Raw genomic sequence first — 22,776 nt, forward strand, 5'->3', positions numbered from 1 at the left:
GGAGTACTTTTACGGACTACGACAGAGTCTGAGGACAAAGCACTGGAAGTCAAGGCACTGGAAGAAGAACTTTTAGGACTACGACAAAGTCTAAGGAATAAAGTCTGGCGGTAATGCAACACTCGGATGTCAACCGCCATAAAACAACAACAACAACAACAACAACAACTGGGCAGAATTAGAGAGAAATTAAGACTCTATAACTCTATTCTTGTGGTGAGTGGGTGATTGTTTAATGTTTTCCGTCTCAAATAAGTGATGGATAAATGCATTAGATACAGTGAAACGAACATAAAGCTGTTTTAATCTTGCTTTGTTTCACACTGGTTATACATGCTGAAATGTGAGCTGAAACGTGTTATTAAGGCTGAAATGTGAGTTCAAATAATGTGAGTTCAAATGTGTTATAAGACTTGAAATGTGAGTTCAAATGTGTTATAAAGGCTGAAATGTGAGTTTAAATGTGTTATAAAGGCTAAAATGTGAGTTGAAACGTGTTTTAAAGGCTGAAATGTGAGTTGAAATGTGTTATTAAGGCTGAAATGTGAGTTGAAACGTGTTATAAAGGCTGAAATGTGAGTTGAAATGTGTTATTAAGGCTGAAATGTGAGTTGAAACGTGTTATAAAGGCTGAAATGTGAGTTTAAATGTGTTATAAAGGCTGAAATGTGAGTATAAACGTGCTAAAAAGGCTGAAATGTGTAATATAATGCAACTGAAAGTGAAAGTATTCAAAGTATTCAGAATACAGTGCTCTAATTGGACCGTGTTAATATTTTAATGCAAGTACAACTATTGATCAACATGATTCGACACGAATGAAGTCTAAACTAAACAAAAAGAGAACATGCCGTTTGCACACACTAAAGCCTGTTTTTTAATCAAATATTCTCAGCTGCACGCGCCGCTTTATTGGCAAAACACACTCATTTAACTGTAGCGATGCTGGTAAAGCAGACGTGTTGTGTTTATATTGAAGTAAAGTAAAGTTCAGAGGTAACCAGGCGACGAAGGAAAAGTAAACATTGCATTTTGTCCGGTTTAGTCTATAATGAGCTGGTTTCCATTGTCTTATTGTCAGACAACTTTGACACTAGATTATATTTTACCCCTGGGAGTTTTCTACTTCTTTGCTTGGTGCATTAAACATTCATACTACTTAATGTTATTGTTTTATGCTTTGCTTAATGCACCACGTCTGTGTCGATGCAGCACGTTGCAGAATATGTTGTGGTTAGTGGACAGTATTCTTTTTATTATCCCAATTAACACATTTAGAGCTGGGTTGAAATAATCGATTTTCCGATTTTTAATCGATTCGCATATTAATAATCGATTCGTACGTCCAAAGATCGATTATTATTATTATTTTTAATTTATTTATTTTAAATTAAAATTATTTTCTACATTTCCCTCAGTGAACTTCAATCTACCTTCAAGAAAGATAATTCAGGACTCCTGGATTATCTTTCTTGAAGGTAGATTGACCCTTAACCTTTTCATCAGTCTTCCATCAGTAACTACCAATACTTGTAAGATTTGCTGTTTAATATTGATATGATACTAGTTTTAATATGTTGCTTCTCTACACAGTCATGAAGTGAAGGAAACGGTTCAAATACATTTTTCATTTTTAATAACATTAACCCCCGGATCGAATCGGAAATCAGATCGAAATCGGAGCGATTCGGATGGAATCTGAGAAATCGGAAAAAAACGATTTTGAAACGTAAAAATCGGAATCGAATCGATTCTTGAAATTTGAATCGAAACCCAGCTCTAGTCACATTTGTCACTATTCAATAAAACACCACTTGATCGATACATTCAACAGTCAAACGCTTCTATTCTGGGCTCCTGCTTCTTCACTTTCTACACTACTTTGTCTGTTTTGTTGTGAGACCTGAGCATGAGTGAAACCGGGCGTAATATGCGTGACTTTGTGTGATAATCTGTGCTGCGAGAGCGGCCCGTCCGACCCGTGGCCCTGGACTCTGTCGGTCTGAAAACGAGTGGAAACCTCGGTGCCTTTGTGCTGCCGTCTGTGCGGATAGAAAAGAAAAGGCCGTTTCCAAAGCTGTGTTTGGAAAACGTACAATGGCTGTGGACTGGTGCATTGTAGTGAGAGGAGCAGTAACAGGAGGGACAGTAGAGGCAGCGCTGTAGAACATTTACTGTTAAAGGTGAGTCAAGTGTTCTGGTGGAGGATGCGTCGTCTTGTCTCATAAACATGTTGTTGCTTTGCCTGCTTTTCTATCCATCTTTCATTCATGCTTTTAGATAGGATTTGAAAACACCCCGTCCAAATAATTTTGTCCAGGGGTACTGGGGCCGACTAGGCGAAAAAAAGAGGAGCAGTAGTAGTACCACAGCTCTGCAGCCAATCAGAGCCAAGCACACAAATTTCGTTGACCAATCAGTACGCAGCATGCAAATTTTCACTTGTAAACAGTAAAGTGAAATGGCGGACTATTGTCAAACGCTTCTCGGCCCGATTTAATGATAATATTCCCTTTTTTTCTAAGATTTATTAATAAAAACGGCCATCCCTGCACTCGAAAACGCCTGTCCACATTTTAAAATACCCTGTCCAAAATGCGGGAAGATGGGTCTCTATCTAAAAGCCTTACAACATTTATTCAAATACAGGTATTTGCATTGCTAAAAATACTTGATATTCTGGCGTCAGCTGCTCGGCTCCTTTAACATTCCGGGCAAAACAACATCATCTCCACGAAGAAGAGAAGGTTTTGGATGCACATAGTGTCCCTTTATTACAGAGTGTCCCTTTAATAGCATTATCAGGTGTACTCTGGATGCCTCTCGGTGGCCAAGTGGATAGCACACATACCGGCGTGCAGCCGGCCGGCCGCAGAGTTATGAGTTCATATCAGAGTCCGGCAATTTGCTGCATGTCCTTCCCTCTCTCGTCCCCATTACATTCTCATCTACACCGTCTGGTCTTAACAAACCAGAGAAATGGAGCGAATATCACATGTCGAGTCCATTTAATCTGTAACAAGTTGGCTTGTTTGTGCTGTAAAACAAGAAACAAGAGAACAATGTGTAATTGTTCGGCTTGTTGTGGGACTATGGGGACAATAATGAGACTATAGGGGAACAACTCCATTAAACAGCAGCTGTGTGCATATTATTGCCTAGTTATGTTACTATTAGTGCACGGCGTACTTACTGATGTGTAATGTGTGTACGTATAAAGCTCGAGCGCAGCAGCATAGTGTCATGTGAGTCTATTTTGAGTCCTCGAAAGCCTGAAGGAAAGGACACGTCAGGGTCAAGGGACTGAAAAAGTCCATTGACATTTCTCTGCTCTTCAACGCCTCTGACTCGTGCAGAAAATGTGTCGAAACTTAAATTGTAGTGGTTTATCTTGCAAAAATTATGGTTTTGTTTTTGTGGGCACAGTGCATGTTAATAAACACACATGATATAGACACTGTGAGCATGCTGGATTAAAGTTTTGGGTCATTTGCATACTCTCACAAACACACTCTTATTCATGCACCAGTATACTCGGACCACTCGGACACGGGAGGAAGGGGTGGGTGAAGTGTCTTGCCCAAGGACGCAACAGTGTGCCCTGGCGCCCCCCTGTGGCACCTGGCATTCAGGCTTATAGATAGGATTTGAAAACACGGGGGCCGACTAGGCGAAAAAAGCGAGTAGCTTCGGCATTCTCCGGACCACGGCTCGGCAGCCAATCAGAGCCAAGCACACAAATTTCGTCGACCAATCCGCGCCCAGCATGCAAATTTTTACTTGTAAACAGTAAACTGTTATGGGGGACTATTGTCAAACGCTTCCCGGCCCGATTTAATAATAATATTCCCTTTTTTTCTAAGATTTATTAATAAAATGGCCGTCCCTGCACTCGAAAATGCACGTCCACATTTTAAAATACCCCGTCCAAAATACGGGAAGACGGGACTCTATCTAAAAGCCTGCTCACAAACACTCTTATCCATACACCAGTATACTCGGACCACTCGGACACTGGACGCAGGGTGGGTGAAGTGTGCCCTAGCGCCCCCCTGTGGCACCTGGCATTCCAAGTACTAACCAGACCCATCCCTGCTTAGTCGTTATGGCCACTTTTCAGAATAACACTTCCCCGTCATTTGTGATCCTCTGTCTAAACTAACACTGGTTTAAGTGTGAAAAAGGTTGCCTAACGTGATCGGACTGGTCTGACTCGTGTGGTGAAGGTCAATGCTTGCTACAGTATTTACCGTGGAGAAAAGCGTTGCCTCGGTGTAGCTCTGTCTGCACAAGTCTCCCAAGCCTCAACACATGAATCAACTTTGCTTCCCGTAATATACATAATTACATTAAGCTCATCCACTCCAAAACAATAGCGTTCTTTCATGCCTGGCCTGACTCCCCGGCCACACTAATAGTGAGTTTACTGTAATCACGGCTAAACTCTTAAACGCCTCTGTGCTTCTGCTGCTGCTGCTGCTGTGGAAATTCCTGCTCTCGTTCTGACATTTACCGTAATTGATAGGGTTAGGCTCCCACTGACCGCACGCGAATCACAGATCATTCTCTCCGGAACATGCCCCGTCTAGTTTGACTGCCATTTCAGTTTATTCCGATGTCCCTGCTGCGCCTTCGGAGTTAGTCACCTGACGGCGCATCGTGGAATTTCACCGTTAAGCCCTGTATTGAAATGCGTTTGACATTTCCCCCCTCTGAGTTGATAATCAGGTTTGTAAATGTCAACTGCCTTTTGCCTTTTGTTCGAATGGTTCTGTTTGCATTCGGCGCAGATCAAATTCCTCAGAAAACAATGCCCCCCCCAGACCACGGAGAGTGTGTTATCAAAAATGTGCAAACGGAAATCTGAGTTAAAGCTTTTTTTTGTGTTGCAACCGTGACTTCCGAGGGATTCTTTCACTTCTGCTCGTGTTTCAACTCAAGCGAGAGATTTCATCAGATCCGCAGCGTTCTTTTTGTCACTTTGTTCATGCTCGATACTTAAAACAGGAATGGACTTAGCTAGATATTCTTTTTAAGTCAGTGTTTCTTTTAAATATGTCTCGAACGTGTCGCCTGGCAGGATTGTCAGTGTTTTTTTGTTGTTGTTTTACAGTGTAATATTGAAGAAACTACTCTCATTATATTTAATTTTGAAATGTTTTATTGTTTTATCATTGTGGTACAAGGCACAAAAAATACCGCAAATTACCCCGACAAAGCCCAAAATATACTCCAAACGGCAGGGTTTAACAGAGAGAGGAGTGGCTTCTTGATTTGAAAATTAGAAAAAAAATAAACATTAAAAGAATTATCTATAAATGATTAGAAGATTAGAAGGAAAAAAATCATAATAATTGCTTTACATTGTGGTATCAAAAATGTTTTGCCTTCATATTAAAAATCGAGTTTGAAATGTTAGTATTACATCCACACCTCTTGTATATTCTCAGTTGTTGCAAAAGTACTTTGAAAATTGAAAAGTTGCAGGATTAGAAGTTATTAAGAAAGAATTACAAACCTTATCTTACCTTACCTCTTATCTTTATTTATTTTTGTAGTTATTCAATTTAACTGCTGCTATCTTTTTAGTTTTTGCCTGTCACCCTAAAATACAGCTCGCCAACACTGTAATTGACAATTTTTCACAATTTATTTTCACACAAATTTCATGGTTTTTGTGTGTGTTTTTTGCAGGTGACCCATTACAAACAGTACCCTCCCAACACAAGTAAAGTATATTCCTACTTCGAGTGTCGAGAGAAGAGGACGGAGCCGAGCAAGAGCAGAAAAGTCAAATATGAGAAAACCGTCTTCTATGGACTGCAGTACATCCTCCAGAAGTATCTAAAAGGTAAAAAAAAAGACTTTCAAGGAACATGAAAGACGCGTGAGTCTGTGTACATGTAAATACCTCCATGTTCCCATCAACACGGCAATATGGGAATAGGTTGTGTTATGCAATGTTAAACTGTTATCAGTGTTATGGTTTGGAGGCGGTCACTTTGCACCGTCACTGTCCAGCAGCTTGTCCACGTACTGATGCCTTCAGAGGGAGAGCGATGTGTTCAACATCTCTGGACATCCAGCAATTATTTATCTGAGTCGAGCCGGAGCCGGGTCTGTAAATAATCAAGTAAATCAATGATATTTTATTTGTATAGCACAATTCATATTTAAATATCTACATTAAAATCACAATACAAAAAACAAACGCACAAATGATTAAGTAAAAAATGTATCTAACTGATGTGAACATTGTCAGAGAAGAGAACGTCTCACATGTTCATTTTGTATGTTTAGTCCTGACTCTGGCACCAGCAGGAGGCCGATCCATGTTTAGTCCTGACTCTGGCACCAGCAGGAGGCCGGTCCATGTTTAGTCCTGACTCTGGCACCAGCAGGAGGCCGGTCCATGTTTAGTCCTGACTCTGGCACCAGCAGGAGGCCAGTCCATGTTTAGTCCTGACTCTGGCACCAGCAGGAGGCCAGTCCATGTTTAGTCCTGACTCTGGGCACCAGCAGGAGGCCGGTCCATGTTTAGTCCTGACTCTGGGCACCAGCAGGAGGCCGGTCCATGTTTAGTCCTGACTCTGGGCACCAGCAGGAGTCCGGTCCATGTTTAGTCCTGACTATGGCACCAGCAGGAGGCCGCTCAATGTTTAGTCCTGACTCTGGCACCAGCAGGAGGCCGGTCAATGTTTAGTCCTGACTCTGGCACCAGCAGGAGGCCGGTCCATGTTTAGTCCTGACTCTGGCACCAGCAGGAGGCCGGTCCATGTTTAGTCCTGACTCTGGCACCAGCAGAGGCCGGCCCATGTTTAAGATAAAATAATCCTTTGATGTCCACACATGGGGAAATTTCGTTGTTACAACACAGTAGATACAGGGGGAAAGGACAGATTATAGGAAGTTTAAAAAAACACTCTTATAAACAAAACAAAAAACTCTTATTAACAAAACTCCTCTCCTATCTTAATAGGGAATGGAGGGGTAAAAATAAAATAAAATGGATAAATAAAATAAAAGGATAAAGATAAAAATAAGATAATGAAATAATAATAATAATAAAATACAGTAAAGTAAAAATAGCTAGCATGAGACTAAATAATGCTAATAGTAAGTAAGTAAACAAAATAAAACACTCTTATTTACATCAGTTGTATGCACATGAATATGGCCTTAATTGCTTGTGAGTACGACAGTAATTGCACATGAATATGATGATATTGCACATGGTTAATTCAGTATTGTACATGAATATGACAGTATGACAGGAGGCCGGTCCATGTTTGGTCCTGACTCTGGCACCAGCAGGAGGCCGGTCCATGTTTAGTCCTGTCAAATCAACAACATCTGTGTGTCTAAACCAGATTTGGAGAGACTTATCCATGCGTTTGTCTCCAGTAGATTAGAGTACTGTAACGGCCTGCTCACTGGCCTCTCCAAACGAGCTGTAAAACAGCTGCAGTACATCCAGAACGCTGCAGCTCGGGTCCTAACTAGAACCAGGAAGTACGATCACATTAGTCCTGTTCTCAGCTCACATGTATTGCTCATTTACCGTCCGTGCATTATTCACCGTGATGAGTTTATACAACTAGCATGCTAACAGCACACTTCCTTCTTTTTATAAAGCGCTACTTTTACAATATGTGTCTGTACTGGGGCAAAACGGGTTTTATTTTGTGAAAATAAATGTCCAGAGCCAGAACACTTGACAGTCCCAAAAATGCTCCAACCCACAGTATATTTTATGTAATGCTTCTTTTGGGTGCTTCCTACAGTCACAACCTGCAGAGAAATTGTACAGGCAGATCAAAATATGTGCTTATGGCTTTCAGCTTCCTTTTACATGCAACATTTTCAAGACTTTTTTTCCATTCAAAAACTATAACCGTTCAAAAACTGTTAACCGTAATCCATTTAACTAGCCCTAACAATGAAACTTGTAGAATCTAAAAATCAACTCCGGCCGGTGAAGATGGAAGGTTGGCAGGTTGTTTGAAAAGGGTTGGAGGCGAGAGGAGAAGCCTACGGGGGCGACGGAGGGGAGAAGAATGCCTCTCTTTCCGTGGTTCTAAGAGGATTTCATGGTTGTGTAGCAGAGGTGGGTGCGCGGGGGGGAGACGGGAGAAGGGGACGCAAAACAAAAGCACAGCTGCTCTCTCACCGTCTGAAGGAGAAAGGCCAGCTGTCTGTGCCCCGCGTTCCCCGTGAACTCAGCAAAAAAAAAAAGGTGCTTCGTTTTCACACTCGCAAAACGGCGACAAAAGTTAAAATAAGATCTGCAGGTGCGGAACAGAATACTTGGAGAGATGCGGCGCTTTGAGGTCACGTTGCCCAAAAAGTATGCCACGTTCCTCAATCTCTTGCCAGATCGCAAGGTTTTTCTTGTATTTTCAAAGACGCTAAGTGCTATTACACAATATTTACATCCAATAACAAGCTTATCTTTTATAGCTTTTAATGAAGTGTGTGTTTTTCCTAATCTCGCTTCATTATTTGTATGATATCTAGCAGTGAATGAACCAACACTCGCAGAACTCTGAGACCCTGTTTGTGTTTGGGTGTGAGAGGTTAATGTCGCTGTGATACAGTACAGTTTTCATTGCAATGAAATTATTAAACACATTTTCAAGTGTAAGAAATTGTACATCCTTTTTGTACCGTATTTTCTGTACTATAAATTCCACTAGAGTATAAGTCGCACCAGCCAAAAAATGCGTAATAGAGAAGAAAAAAACATATGTAAGTTGCACTGGAGTATGAAATGCGGTTGCAAGTGTGAAAATAACAAATAATATCACATATAAGTTGCTCCGGAGTATATAAGTATAAATATAAGTATAAGTCGCACCCCGGCCAAAACTATGAAAAAAGCGACTTATAGTCCGGAAAATACGGTAAATTTCCACTGTTTTTGACAGTGGCAAATATGAATGTGTTTGTATAATCTAAAGGTGAGACCTCTGAAGGGTCTGATGATATTACTTTGGGTGAAATGTTCCAAAGTTTGGAATTTAAACTTACCTAACTCTTTGAGGAAAAGCAGGTACAACACCAGACCAAGTTACAGGTCAGATCAGTGGAGAGGCAAGCCCGCTCACAGTAAAAGAGAATGATTTTCAGTAGCAAAAGAAAAGTGAATTCTGTCTATTTGTAAAATATATTTCTAATCTCTAGACACGTTTATTGATGTACTGCGGAACTCTCCAGACAAAGCCATTACATCTCCACGGAGACGAGCAGGTAGCAGACCCCCCAAGTAGGATGTCTTTTTAAATTGTGCTCTGTTCTTTGTCTTCTGCAGGGAAGGTAGTGACTCTAGCGAAGATCAAGGAGGCCAAAGAGGTCTACAGAGAACACTTTCAGGACGACGTGTTCAACGAGAAGGGCTGGACCTACATTTTGGAAGTATGTTACAGTTCATTCTGCCCTGATTACTTTGCCAGTGACATTGATAAAGCCAGTTATATTGTGTAACACTGCGTTCCACAACTTTAGGACAAAACAAGAACTTCAACGTTACTGATGGCTGGAAGACTGATGAAAAGGTTAAGGGTCAATCTACCTTCAAGAAAGATAATCCAGGAGTCCTGAATTATCTTTCTTGAAGGTAGATTGAAGTTCACTGAGGGAAATGTAGAAAATAATTTTAATTAAAAAAAAAAAAAAAAACCGATCTTTGGACGTACAAATCGATAATCGGTCATTAATATGCGAATCGATTAAAAATCGGAAAACAGATTTTTTCAACCCAGCTCTATTTACTACATTAAACCCTTTTAAATAGTGTCGTTTACAGGTGGGAAGTTAGCAATAATAACACTACAACATTAACGATAGAAGGGTTTTATACCAACAACTGTGACTTACATAATGTAGGGTAATAATAGTAATTGGGGCTTGCATTGACCACCTCTTCAAAGTGTGAAATACAGTAGTACATTATTCATCTATTCTTCACACTTGGTGGTTTTGAAGTTTATGGGATGACATTAAATATAAGTACATCTTTAGATTTATAACCTAAAGTAACGGGAACAGTTGGCCAATTCAAGTCGAGACTAGTTTATCGTTTCAGCACCTTGGAGAGAGCACCTTTTCATTCGTTGACATGAACAAATATCTGGTCAATGTTCTTCATATCCTCATATCAGTCCGATTAGATTCATTAGGTCTTCATGTTCTGTTTTTGTTTTGGTTATCTGCTTGAAGTATGCAGTATTTGAATTGTTATAGGCTTTTAAACATGTTTTTTAGCACCTACACTTTGACATCTCGTGTTTTAGAACTAAAACACTTGACTTTTATTTTTTTACAACAAAACAAAATAACTTCCTCTGGCGTTTCCCATGCCAGGAATTTACTTTTGGCTCCACCTACAGAGAATTACATAAGTGAGATAAACAAATGCTAGCTTGCCTCCGAAATGCTAATGCAGCCACTCGGTTGTGATTTCACGGCAGAAATGCTCAGAAGGATTTATTGACTTGTTTTGACGCTCTGAGGGGACTCTTCCTCAACAGGATTAATCAAACTAGCGTGAAAGAAGCTAAATGCTACTCGAGGTATGTTTTTGATGAGGGAACATAACATGGTTAGAACATGGTTAAAAGCTCATAAAAGTCAATGTTGTGTCCCTTTTAAGTTTAATAACTGAATTATGCGCTCCCGGCAACCCAAAGTAACGAGCTCATTCTGCTTTCCAAGTCAATAATAGGCTTGATAACCCAAAACACAGAATGTAAATAAGAGTACATTTTGTAAGATGTGTTCTATGTTTTAAATCCTACGCATGCTGTCAAAGTGGTCTGCTAATTCAACCAGAAACAAACAAACCAAAACATTGTGATTGATCTAATCTTTCATCTGGGTTTAGTCCCATTTTAGATCTGGGTTTAGTCTAATATTAAACCTGGGTTTAGTCTCATTTTAGACCTGGGTTTAGTCTAATATTAGACCTGGGTTTAGTCTCATTTTAGACCTGGGTTTAGTCTCATTTTAGACCTGGGTTTAGTCCTATTTTAGACCTGGTTTTCGTCCCATTTTAGTCCTGGGTTACCTGGGTTTAGTCCTATTGTAGACCTGGGTTTAGTCCCATTTTAGACCTGGGTTACCTGGGTTTAGTCCCATTTTAGACCTGGGTTACCTGGGTTTAGTCCCATTTTAGACCTGGGTTTAGACCTGGTTTTAGTCCCATTTTAGTCCTGGGTTACCTGGGTTTAGTCCTATTGTAGACCTGGGTTTAGTCCCATTTTAGACCTGGGTTACCTGGGTTTAGTCCCATTTTAGACCTGGGTTTAGTCCTATTTTAGACCTGGGTTTAGTCCTATTTTAGACCTGGGTTACCTGGGTTTAGTCCCATTTTAGACCTGGGTTACCTGGGTTTAGTCTCATTTTAGACCTGGGTTTACTCTCATTTTAGACCTGGTTTAGTCTCATTTTAGACCTGGGTTTACTCTCATTTTAGACCTGGTTTAGTGTCATTTTAGACCTGGGTTTAGTCTCATTTCAGACCTGGGTTCAGTCTCATTTTAGACCTGGTTTAGGCTCATTTCAGACCTGGGTTCAGTCTCATTTTAGACCTGGTTTAGTCTCATTTTAGACCTGGGTTTAGTCTCATTTCAGACCTGGGTTCAGTCTCATTTCAGACCTGGGTTTAGTCTCATTTCAGACCTGGGTTTAGTCTCATTTCAGACCTGGGTTCAGTCTCATTTTAGACCTGGTTTAGTCTCATTTTAGACCTGGTTTAGTCTCATTTCAGACCTGGGTTTAGACTCATTTCAGACCTAGGTTCAGTCTCATTTTAGACCTGGTTTAGTCTCATTTTAGACCTGGTTTAGTCTCATTTCAGACCTGGGTTTAGTCTCATTTCAGACCTGGGTTTAGTCTCATTTCAGACCTGGGTTTAGTCTCATTTCAGACCTGGGTTCAGTCTCATTTTAGACCTGGTTTAGTCTCATTTTAGACCTTTTAGATAAATGTCAACTGATGTCTTTCCCTCCGAGCTCGTGTCCGGATAGAGATCTCGACGCACTCCAGCGACACAGTTACCGTGGACGTGGCTCTTGAGCGTGCGTCTTTTGTGCGTTTACAGAAATACAACGGACAGCTCCCCATAGAAATCAAGGCGGTGCCGGAGGGGAGTGTCATTCCTCGAGGGAACGTCCTGTTCACGGTGGAGAGCACGGATCCGGAGTGCTACTGGCTCACCAACTGGGTGGAGGTAAGTCCCGTTTGTCTGTCCCGTCGGTCGAAACGCGCCTTTCCTCGAGTTGTCCCGGGATGAGGAATGTCACGATGTTACAGAAGAAAGTTCACAATTTAACAATTACTCGTGATTACTAACACCACGACCGAACGACAACGAAATACTTTCATTCACACGATGTAATTAATGCATCGCCGCTCCTCGAGTATGTGACTGGCTTAATGAAATCAAAATGCATCATGAAAAATAAAGTTAATATCTAGCACTTTTACAAGAAGCACTTTACATTGAGGCTGCCTCAAGTAAATTGTATGTTTGCTGTAACCCGACCCAACATTTTTCAAGTGGGTCAGTAGGTAGGTAAATTATTTTTTCTTTTCTTTTTTCACTTTGAAGGCAAAAAATAAAAATCCAAATCGTCGCCAATTTTTGATTCTGCCAGTGACCCGCAGTGACCGCCAGTGGTCGGACTTCAACAGTCAAGAGATGTTCTCCTTCGTGTTAAAGGTTGAATGGACGATTTTTTTGGCCCAAAAACAGATAGAAGCTGTCTCATAAGAGACTGAAATCTACGGGAGACGAGAGATGCGATGCGATCCGTCGCGCTAATAAGCAAACGCACGTGTGTGTTGGATCAGTCCGCACGGGGGAGTGCGCATGCGCACTTCTGCCTGCGTTCTCAAATCGCTGAAAAATCGTCCATTGCGCTTTAAGTTTCATTTCTGGACGGTTTTTGCGACATTTTCGGCTTTAAAATATGATACAAAATTATGCAACACTGCGCTTTTTTCAGTGAGTCGGCGAGATATAAGAGAAAAGTAAATATTTGGCATAATTTTGACAAAATGCTGATATTTTTTTTCAGTCTGCTATGTTTTTTTTGTTTTTGTTTTTTTTGAGTAATAGATTGAATTAACATAATTTTGCCTCAGTTATACTTTTTTAGTTATTTATTATTATGTTGTGGCATAAATAATCATGATTCTTAACCAAAGTCCAGAGTCAATGCAACTTTTTTTTTCCCTTTCCTTTCCCGTCATTAGTGAACAGTGTTGAGCAAGTTCCTTCAATAAATGTATTATTATAGTTATCTGTTACTTCTCCCTGAAATGTAATTAGTTAGACTTAGTAACTGCATTATTGAATGGTAAACGTTTCCAGGTAAAGTAACTATTAAATTACAAACTAATTCTTTAAAAAGTACACCCTCTGCAGCTTATTTAAGTTAAACATTGACTCCAGATCCACCACAACCGGCATCAGTGCAGCTATTCTCCCCCAGAAACGATTTGCAGAGTCACAATGGCACAGGACAAACGACTGTCACGTTTGCACAGCAGACACACCAGCACATTACTATTGATCTAAAAAAAATCTGGTTGAAATTATAATAAAAGTTGCGACGTCAAACTGCTGCAAGTTTAAAGACGGGAGCTTTTAAAAATGCAAACGCACTACTTGGATTGACGTTCAAATAGAAAATTAAACCTGGTCATGTCAAAATAAAGTGTATATTTTAAAGAAAACTGTATATATAGTATAGAAAACTCTGTTCTGACTTCTAAATGGCAAAAAAATATTGACTACATCTTTAATACTATTTATTTTATTTAGTCTTTTTTTCACTTTTGTCTTGTGATTTATTTATTTATCTCCCTCTTATAATCTCCTATCAGTGTCTTATTTCCACCATTGCGCTTCCAACCGTACACTTTTTCATCCACACACAGCCAGGGTGTAATAACATGCACCTGTAACCCTAACAACCAATGTATTTGCATGTTATTTTATTATTGCTGGTTGTATAGTTGCATATAATACAATACGTGTGATTATAAGTTGCTTTTAAGATGCTGTAGAGGCAGTTTCTTTGGCCTGTTATTATGTCCCAATGTGTAATTATGGTGGTGAGAAACATAACGACTTCGCAGTTTTTCACAATGATTTGCACCGTGATCAAACAAAACGGTGCAATCCTTCATTTCCTTTCACAATATATTGTATTTAATCACTATGCGATCATTTATCTTGTATGTGACCAGCTTGAATCAAACTTTCTGAATGATAAAGTGAAGTCAAAGTGCGTTTACAGCCAGATAAAGAGAACATTTAAAGGGCGTATGATAGTTTTTTACGATTTTCTTATTTTGACGCGGCGCGCAGGTGAGTGTGACAGTAGATTTAGAGTGTTTTGCATTGGTAGAACTGACGCTTCTAAGTGTGCAGCCTTTGTCACAGCAAAACGCGCTGGAGAAAATATGGTAAACGGGTTTAAAATGTGTATTTGCGATGTAAAGGAGTTAGTGCTGCGCCTAGCAGACACGAAAATGGGCGTACGCGTCTTCTCATGCTCTCCATGGGGCCGCGTGCAGGGACGGACCTGCTCCGTCTCTCACTCCCGCAGGATTTTGACAAAAAAATTGCTTCACGCGTTCTTATCTTTTGACTTAATACCGCTATTTATATTTCATTTAAAGCTATTTTGCGTTGACGGCGGTACTTATTATTAAAATATATAATAATTTATTTTATTTATATTGTAGAAATCAATAATCTAAGTGCGGCGGATCCGTAAACCAAGTAATAAAATAACTGGCGAAACAAAACGTGTACCACACAAAATCGCTTCGAGGTCAATGAGCACAACCAGAATTAATCCCCATATGAGTAGTACTGGATTATAAGGCACACTGTTGTTTTTTGAGAAAATTAAAGGCTTTTAAGTACGTCTTATAGTGCAGAAAATATGGCAATACGTCGTGACATCCCTAGTTTACATACTCTAAACCTTATACAACTGTAGATTAACATTTTTCCCAGTTTAAGGATTATTTTTAAGCTTTCACTCATAACGACTAAACCTCTTTACAAGCGCTCATGTGGCGTTCCTTACATGCGTTTTAAGATCAGCCTCGCACAGATTTGTAAATATACGCGTGTGGCCAGACAACCGTGTATTTAAACTGCATCCTGGTCATGTCGATAAACGTCTCCCCCGTTTAAGAATGTCTGAAGTGGAGAGCGTAACGATGGCTTTTATGCTCTGTGTTAAATAGACCCTCGTGTCGCAGGAGCGTATTTCTTAATTTAATCAACTGTGACTCGTCCTTTTTCAGGCCGAGGATTTTATTAACCTTCCACAGCCCCAGTCGCCTTTTCTAATGTGAGCGTTTTTTGCCTCTGTCAAATAAAGTTAAAGACAGTTTTTTTCCTTAGTTTTTTATGTCAAGTTGGGCTGAGCTTGTCCGGTAGAAATATCCAATGTTAAATAGCTTTTTTTTTTTTTTTTTTTTAAAGAAAATTTCGTTCCCTGTTTATGTTTTAAAAAAGAAGGAAAGTAGCAATTGAGACTGAAGTATTAAAGGGCCCCCTACAGGTTGGACGACTCATTGAACTAAAACGCAGTTAAGATAAGTATATTTGCAAAAAAAAAAATGAAAATGTTATCTCAGAAAAGCTTATTTTGTAGGTTTATGATTTCACTTCCTGTTTGTAAATGATGACATCACACTTGGAAATTACCCAGGAAACAAAAAACTCATCCAATGTCAAAATTATTTTTAGTTGACATATATAAATACATGAGAGCCACTTTATTTTGTTGAATAATGTTTAGAGTGTCAAAAAAAGTTGTTTCTTTGTGTAAATTATGCATAAACTTTGACTGGAATTAGAGTCCCTAGTGTGATGTCACTTCCTGTCATTTGTCTACAGATTTTTCATCATTTTCAGCACAAATACCTACTCGATTGGTGTAAAACTATAATGTATACGTACAACTGGTATAAATACACCCAATAAAGTTAAAATTTGAAAATCGTAAAAACCTGTCATACGTCACTTTAACTGCTACAAGAACGAGAACATATTCACTGCCACAGGGTTTGCAGTTTTTTATACATTAGAAAGGAAATTTTCTCATTTACTAAGGATTATATTGCCTAAATTATGGTTCCTTTCACTATTTGTTAATTGCAGCTATAATGTCTCTAATTCTGCCACAGTTAAGAGCTAAGAGCGTGTCGACAGTAGAAAGAGGCTGGCCGTTTGAGACAATAAAAATAAAACAGTTGAGCAAACACACAGTCACTCTTTAGGGCTGATATAAATACACACAAACACCAGCCATACTTCGTACTCCGCCGGTGTATATTTAGACCGGTGTCCTTGAACACATCGACGGTAAATAAAAGGCCTCTCTATTTACAAAGCTGCGACGATTAATGCGAATGTTTGTGACTGACCGGCCACAAAAAGAATCGTCGACTATTTTATTTAATTTTACTGGACGAAAATGCTTTGTTTTGTTGCTATTTCATTACCCGCTTATATATATATATATATATATATATATATATATATATATATATATATATATATATATATATATATATATATATTATATATTCCCAGAGTGTGTCTACCAGTTGTTATCTCAAAAAAGTGATTTATTGAACATAATAAACCATGATCACGTTTAAAAACCTTTAGCTATCTATAGAATAAAAGTATTGTCACATAGTATTCCTAAGCAAAACTAAAATAAAACTCCTGACCCTGTTGTAAATAAGTAACAAATGTATATGTACAATGTGTTTTACATTGGTCACTCAAAACGTTTCGTGGCCAGTCTTCAGAAATAATGATCCCTGTTAATCCACTGCTTGTCACGGTAAAATGCCACAATGAGAGGCAGTTTTGAACAGAATGTCAATGGACTTTTTATTTTATTATTGCTTTGATTTAGGTCAATATTCTGGTTTACAAAATACTAAATCATCTGTAAATCCACTGTGCCAGACTGCTAACGAGTCCCCTGTAAACACTGGTCCTGCTCATACTGCATAATTTTATAGTGCGTGATGGGCAACTAGTTAAGATTTTGTTGATTTATTTGTCATTTGTAGTTTGATAACTAATTGGAAAACACGTGCAAAAAGCTCAAAATGCACCGTAAAACAGTTACACCCGTGGGAATTGTGTTGCAGTAAGTCCTAATATTCAACACGGGAATTGTGTCTTATTGTTAAAGAATAATAACACACCTGCTGTATGCCGGCAGTTGATTTACTACCACCTTTGTTACTTTTATACAGAATGGTGGAAGACATTGTGTAATAGCCAAGCCCTGGCCGTCAGACATGGCCGTTTTGAGCCAATGGCGACGCTCATTGGCACTTGTCGCCAGTTTAGCCTTTAGCAAATAGCATCATCCAGTAGTTCTCAGTCCAACATGCACAGTAGTGTTCTTCTCCCGCAGGCTCCGTACCATGTGACCACTCTTATTTATCAGAGCGAGAGCCGCTAGAGCGAGAGCCGCTAGAGCGAGGCCAAGCTAAAGATGAAAAAGGCATTTTCAACAAAACAAGTTCATAATCTGAAAATTGCCGCAATATCCGACCTTTGTGAAAGCTGTAGGTCCCTTTCAGCTGAACTCGAGCAGTTTATTTTTACACTGCGCTCTATGAGAAAAAGGCTTTCTGGACTGTGGCTGCTGTTCCATGGACTGGCCACTAGTCTAACTCACGACAAGTTTAAGATAGCAATACCCTATCAAGAGATAATGTCATTGCCTGAGTACAGCATTCACGATAAATATGAGCAGATTCACAGCATGAAGTAGTCAACATTTCAAGTACAAAGTTTCAATGCTGTTTTGAAAGTGGATATAGATGATAAACATAGATTTTTTTGTTGATGTGTAATATGAAAAATATGAACTCATCAAATACAGGTCTGTCAATGTGTTGTTCCCAATCAGACTTTGAGCAATAACTTAAACTTCCCATGTCTCTTTATCAGGAGCAGGTAGACGGCATCACTCCTAAGCCTTCACTACGCCCCCGTATTATCTTTTCGTGTGTGTTTGAGGGCATAGTTGGCACAAAGGGCGAGACATGTGCTCCGCCTCCCTCTGATCCCTCTGAGCCTGTGACTTTTGGAGTTTAGACCCAGACGGGGCAGTTTGAAAGCCACTCGATGTGAACAGACATGCACAGTCTTTTCAGAGCTACTTTTCAGCCTAACAATCGGCCTCAGCCTTTGTGCTTGGACTGGACGACAAAGAATGAATGACCACACTACTTAGCGTCCTCATTCCTGAAAACACTTTTTTCTTTGTCTCACGAACAATAAACACTCACGATGAGGAAAGAAAAAAGGTTGGATTTCTCATAAGGAAATATCAAATGTTCTTTTTCTTTTTTTTCCTCTAGTACTTCTACTTGTCAACTAGCACAGCAAACTTTTTAGTTTCATTTGTCATGGGTGAATTTAGTTTAGTTAATAGTACTATTTTAGTACTGTTATAACAATATGAAGTTAATATTTGAATCTTGATATAAATTGCGGCGTAAGCTCTAACTCTGATTCTCAGTCAAGGCATTCAACTCACACATTTTTTTATTTATTTTTTAAAGGATTTTTTGGACCTTTTATGCTTTATTTACAAGACAATGTAGGCATGGAATGGGGGTGAGAGAGAAGGGAAGACATGCACCAAATAATCTGAGCCAGAATTCAAAACTCGTGACACTGCAGCCGGCTGCATTTTGAACAAAGTACCACCTTGGATAATAATTTACTTTCTGAGTATCACCAAATTTAATATCAAACTTCATCGGGCCAGAATTCGGGCCTAAAATGAGACTAAACCGCAGCTAAAATAGTTTTAAAATTGTAATAATTAACACAAAAGGACAAAAACATTGCAGAGGGCTTTGCGTACCACAGTTTGAGAAACACTGAAATAGACATTTACATCAAAAACAAAACGAACAACCAACTCACTATTTTAAAATCTCACAAGTTGCAAGTAAGACAGTGTTATGGTTATGTAAAATTATTGAGTCCTAAAATATAATAATTACCCCTAAGTATTAAGACCCAGTTGAAGATGTTTTTCTTCTTTATACAGCCCTCACTCTCAAATATACCGTATTTTCCGGACTATAAGTTGCACCTTTTTACATAGTTTTGGCCAGGGTGTGACTTATACTTTTTATACTCATACTTATACTCCAGAGCGACTTGTTTTCACACTTGCAACTGCATTTCATACTCTAGTGCAACTTATATATGTTTTTTTCTTCTCTATTATGCATTTTTTTGGCTGCTGCGGCTTCTACCCCGGTGCGACTTATAGTCCAGAATATACGGTAATAGGATTGTTTTGCTCTGATCTTTCTCTTGTAGACCATCCTGGTGCAGATCTGGTACCCCATCACAGTCGCCACCAACTCCAGAGAACAGAAGAAGATCCTGGCCAAGTACCTGCTGGAGACCTCGGGGAGCCTGGAGAAGCTGGAGTACAAACTGCACGACTTTGGCTACAGAGGCGTGTCGTCACAAGAGGTACACACCCACGGGCCGTCACGTGCCGAATGTTTCTCACTTCCGGGTCCGCGGCGAATGCATCGGCTGAGCGTAAAGCTGTTTTTCATGCGTTAAAGTAAAATCAGTTTTGCCCCGTAACATATATATTGTCAAAGCAGCTCTGTGTATGCTCTGAATTTAAGTAAAAGTGTTTTATTCTCCACTAAACCAGAAGTTTAGCATGCTAGTCTGTGTTAGCTTTACTGTGTTTAGTTTACTGTAAGCTCTGTTTTTTGTGTTTTTAAGACGGTAAATATCAGGTACAGCTCGTCTTTTATATGATAGTACCCATATTAGTACTCATATCTACAACACTTCTCTTTCCAGGCCTTTCTTTCAAGATTACGTTTTTAACGTTACCATAGACAAAACGGTTAATCCCATGGACATTGATGAAAGGAAAGGTTCTCTGTCCGGTTTATATTCTTTGATCTATTTGAACAAAAGATCAAATAGACCCAGAAGTGATGCCTGGGTTTAGTCTCATTTCAGACCTGGGGTTTAGTCTAATATTAGAGCTGGGTTTAGTCTAATTTTAGAGCTGGGTTTAGTCTCATTTTAGACATGGGTTTATTCTCATTTTAGACTTGCGTTTAGTCTCATTTTAGACCTGGGTTTAGTCTCAATTTAGACCTGGTTTTAGTCTCAATTTAGACCTCATTTTAGACCTGGGTTTAGTCTCATTTTAGACCTGGGTTTAGTCTCATTTTAGACCTGGGTTTAGTCTCATTTTAGACCTGGTTTAGTCAGTGCAGTGTGCATTGACCTGTAGCAGTGTGCAGGGGTTGAATACTAATCCTCTTAATGTAATACCCATTCCGTGCATCTTTTAACATTTGTCTGATGTTTCCTCCTGGTCCATTCATCGCCTCCTCTTCTGTTTTCAGACCGCGGGCATCGGGGCTTCAGCTCATCTGGTAAACTTCAAGGGCACAGACACCGTGGCCGGCATCAGCGTCATTAAGAAGTATTACGGCACCAAGGACCCCGTGCCCGGCTTCTCCGTGCCAGCCGCAGAGCATAGGTAGAACCCCCCGCACACACAGACACACACCCACACACACACAGACGCGCGCACACACACACACACACACACACACACCGACACTCGCACAGACACATACACACACAGACACATACACACACCGACAGACAGACAGACAGACACCTACAGACAGACACCTACAGACAGACACCTACAGACAGACACCTACAGACACCTACACGCACACAGACACCTACACGCACACAGACACCTACACGCACACAGACACCTACACGCACAGACACCTACACGCACAGACACCTACACGCACAGACACCTACACACACAGACACCTACACACACACAGACACCTACACCTACACGCACACAGACACCTACACGCACACAGACACCTACACACACAGACACCTACACGCACAGACACCTACACACACAGACACCTACACGCACAGACACCTACACACACAGACACCTACACGCACACAGACACCTACACGCACAGACACCTACACACACAGACACCTACACACACACAGACACCTACACGCACACAGACACCTACACGCACACAGACACCTACACGCACACAGACACCTACACGCACACAGACACCTACACATTCACAGACACACACATATACATACACCCACACACACACAGGTGGTCCGTCATATTCTCTGTGGAAACTTTGCCCTTGGAGCCCGGCCGCACAACATCCGTCATAGTTAATTGAAGACGCCCCATCCCGGCTCGTTCCGGCTCGGCGCGCTGCTCTCGCTCGTCGGGACGCATTAGAGGCGCCATTTCCAGCGCGATGTAGGGCACCGGATCGCCGCCCACTTTCAGTGTAACGGTGGAGAGACAGTTTCCGCAATGATGATCGGTGACTATAGCTTTTATTAAGGGCGTCCAAGGTTAGCAAACGCCGTCCCACTTAGCGCGTCGACGTCTGTTCCACGTGGGGCTGAGAAGTACTGGAACCGAAATAAGCTATTTGTGTTCTAACTTTACGTTCCTCGGCTTTAGTTGTCCGAAAATATGATCAAATCTTCGCCACAGTCGTCCGTTTTCTGTCAGGTAAACGCCTTGTTAAAGAATGCCCGGCTGCCTTTGATACACGTAGAAAAAAAGAAAGAAAACGTATAAACACTTGAGAGTCCACGACGTGAGCCGCTTAAATCAGTGACATGAAAACAATCTAAAATCCCTGTAGTGTAACATTAAATTGAGCTTGCAAAGGAGGTTTCATGATGTTTATTTTTAGATTGAAACAGGTAAAATATGATACTAGTATGGAAGATAATTTGTTTATTCAGATTTTGAATTTTAATGCTGGTGAATTTAATTTTTCTCAGTTTAAAAATGCGAAATTACGCATTAAAATGTCAAATATTCAATGCATACATTTTCCATCCCTCAAAGTCAACGGTCTGAATTTAAAGTGTCAAATTTAGTGTGAAAAAATTTGCATTAAATAACGTTTTTTCAGTGATCAATTTGTCGACACGATTTATGATTCATATCTCAATAATTTCCATGTAAACCCAAAACTGGAACAAAGTTGTACGTGGTCTCTGTCTAAAGTGAAATTACGTTACGACCGCAGCTTCAGTAAGGTTGTTGCAGCAGGATTAAAATGGCAAGATCATAAATTTACACATTTACTGTTTGGATATTACTTTCATAAAACAGGATTGTCCCGTAGAGTTACTGCGCATTGCCCTCTGTCCTCCGAAATGATGACATCAAACCCTTGCACATACAACTCGGTAATGTAGCGCTTTTTAGAATATGTTTATCGTTCTTTCTCTGTGGTTATCGTTTGTTGGGTAAAGGCTACGGCCAACGTTTTATCTCGAGTCTGCGGTTTAGGATAATAATAATGGTAAATGTCTCACAGCTTGGCTAAACTTATTTGTTATTGCTACATGGCTAAAGGCTACAGCTAGCTACTGCTAACAATAGAAAATGATAAAACTAATATTATTCCCATCATTATTCCCTAACACTCATGTAAGTTTAGTTTGAATTTATGGTGTGTGGAAAAGGAAATTAAACTGAAACTATTATGACAGATACATGTATTTATTTATTGAGTAAATTACAATATTTCTTATCACAGACGTGCAACTGCTACTTTAAGATAAGATAAGCCTTTGTTAGTTCACACAATGGGGAAATT

General features: G+C 39.9%; 1 protein-coding gene across 1 annotated transcript in view; it reads left to right on the plus strand.

Moving 5' to 3' along the window:
• Positions 1-22,776, plus strand: part of nampt1 (nicotinamide phosphoribosyltransferase 1) — a 34,986-nt gene that overhangs the window by 2,018 nt on the left and 10,192 nt on the right. The window contains exons 2-6 of the mRNA XM_072454879.1: positions 5,695-5,851; positions 9,311-9,414; positions 12,101-12,229; positions 19,409-19,567; positions 20,476-20,612. Coding sequence (XP_072310980.1) covers positions 5,695-5,851; positions 9,311-9,414; positions 12,101-12,229; positions 19,409-19,567; positions 20,476-20,612 — 686 coding nt within the window. The remainder of the gene's footprint in view (positions 1-5,694; positions 5,852-9,310; positions 9,415-12,100; positions 12,230-19,408; positions 19,568-20,475; positions 20,613-22,776) is intronic.

This window comes from Eucyclogobius newberryi, unplaced genomic scaffold, assembly GCF_026437365.1.
Source record: "Eucyclogobius newberryi isolate DKJ021-1_F unplaced genomic scaffold, fEucNew1.0.hap1 SCAF_2, whole genome shotgun sequence".
Classification (NCBI taxonomy): Eukaryota; Metazoa; Chordata; class Actinopteri; order Gobiiformes; family Gobiidae; genus Eucyclogobius; species Eucyclogobius newberryi.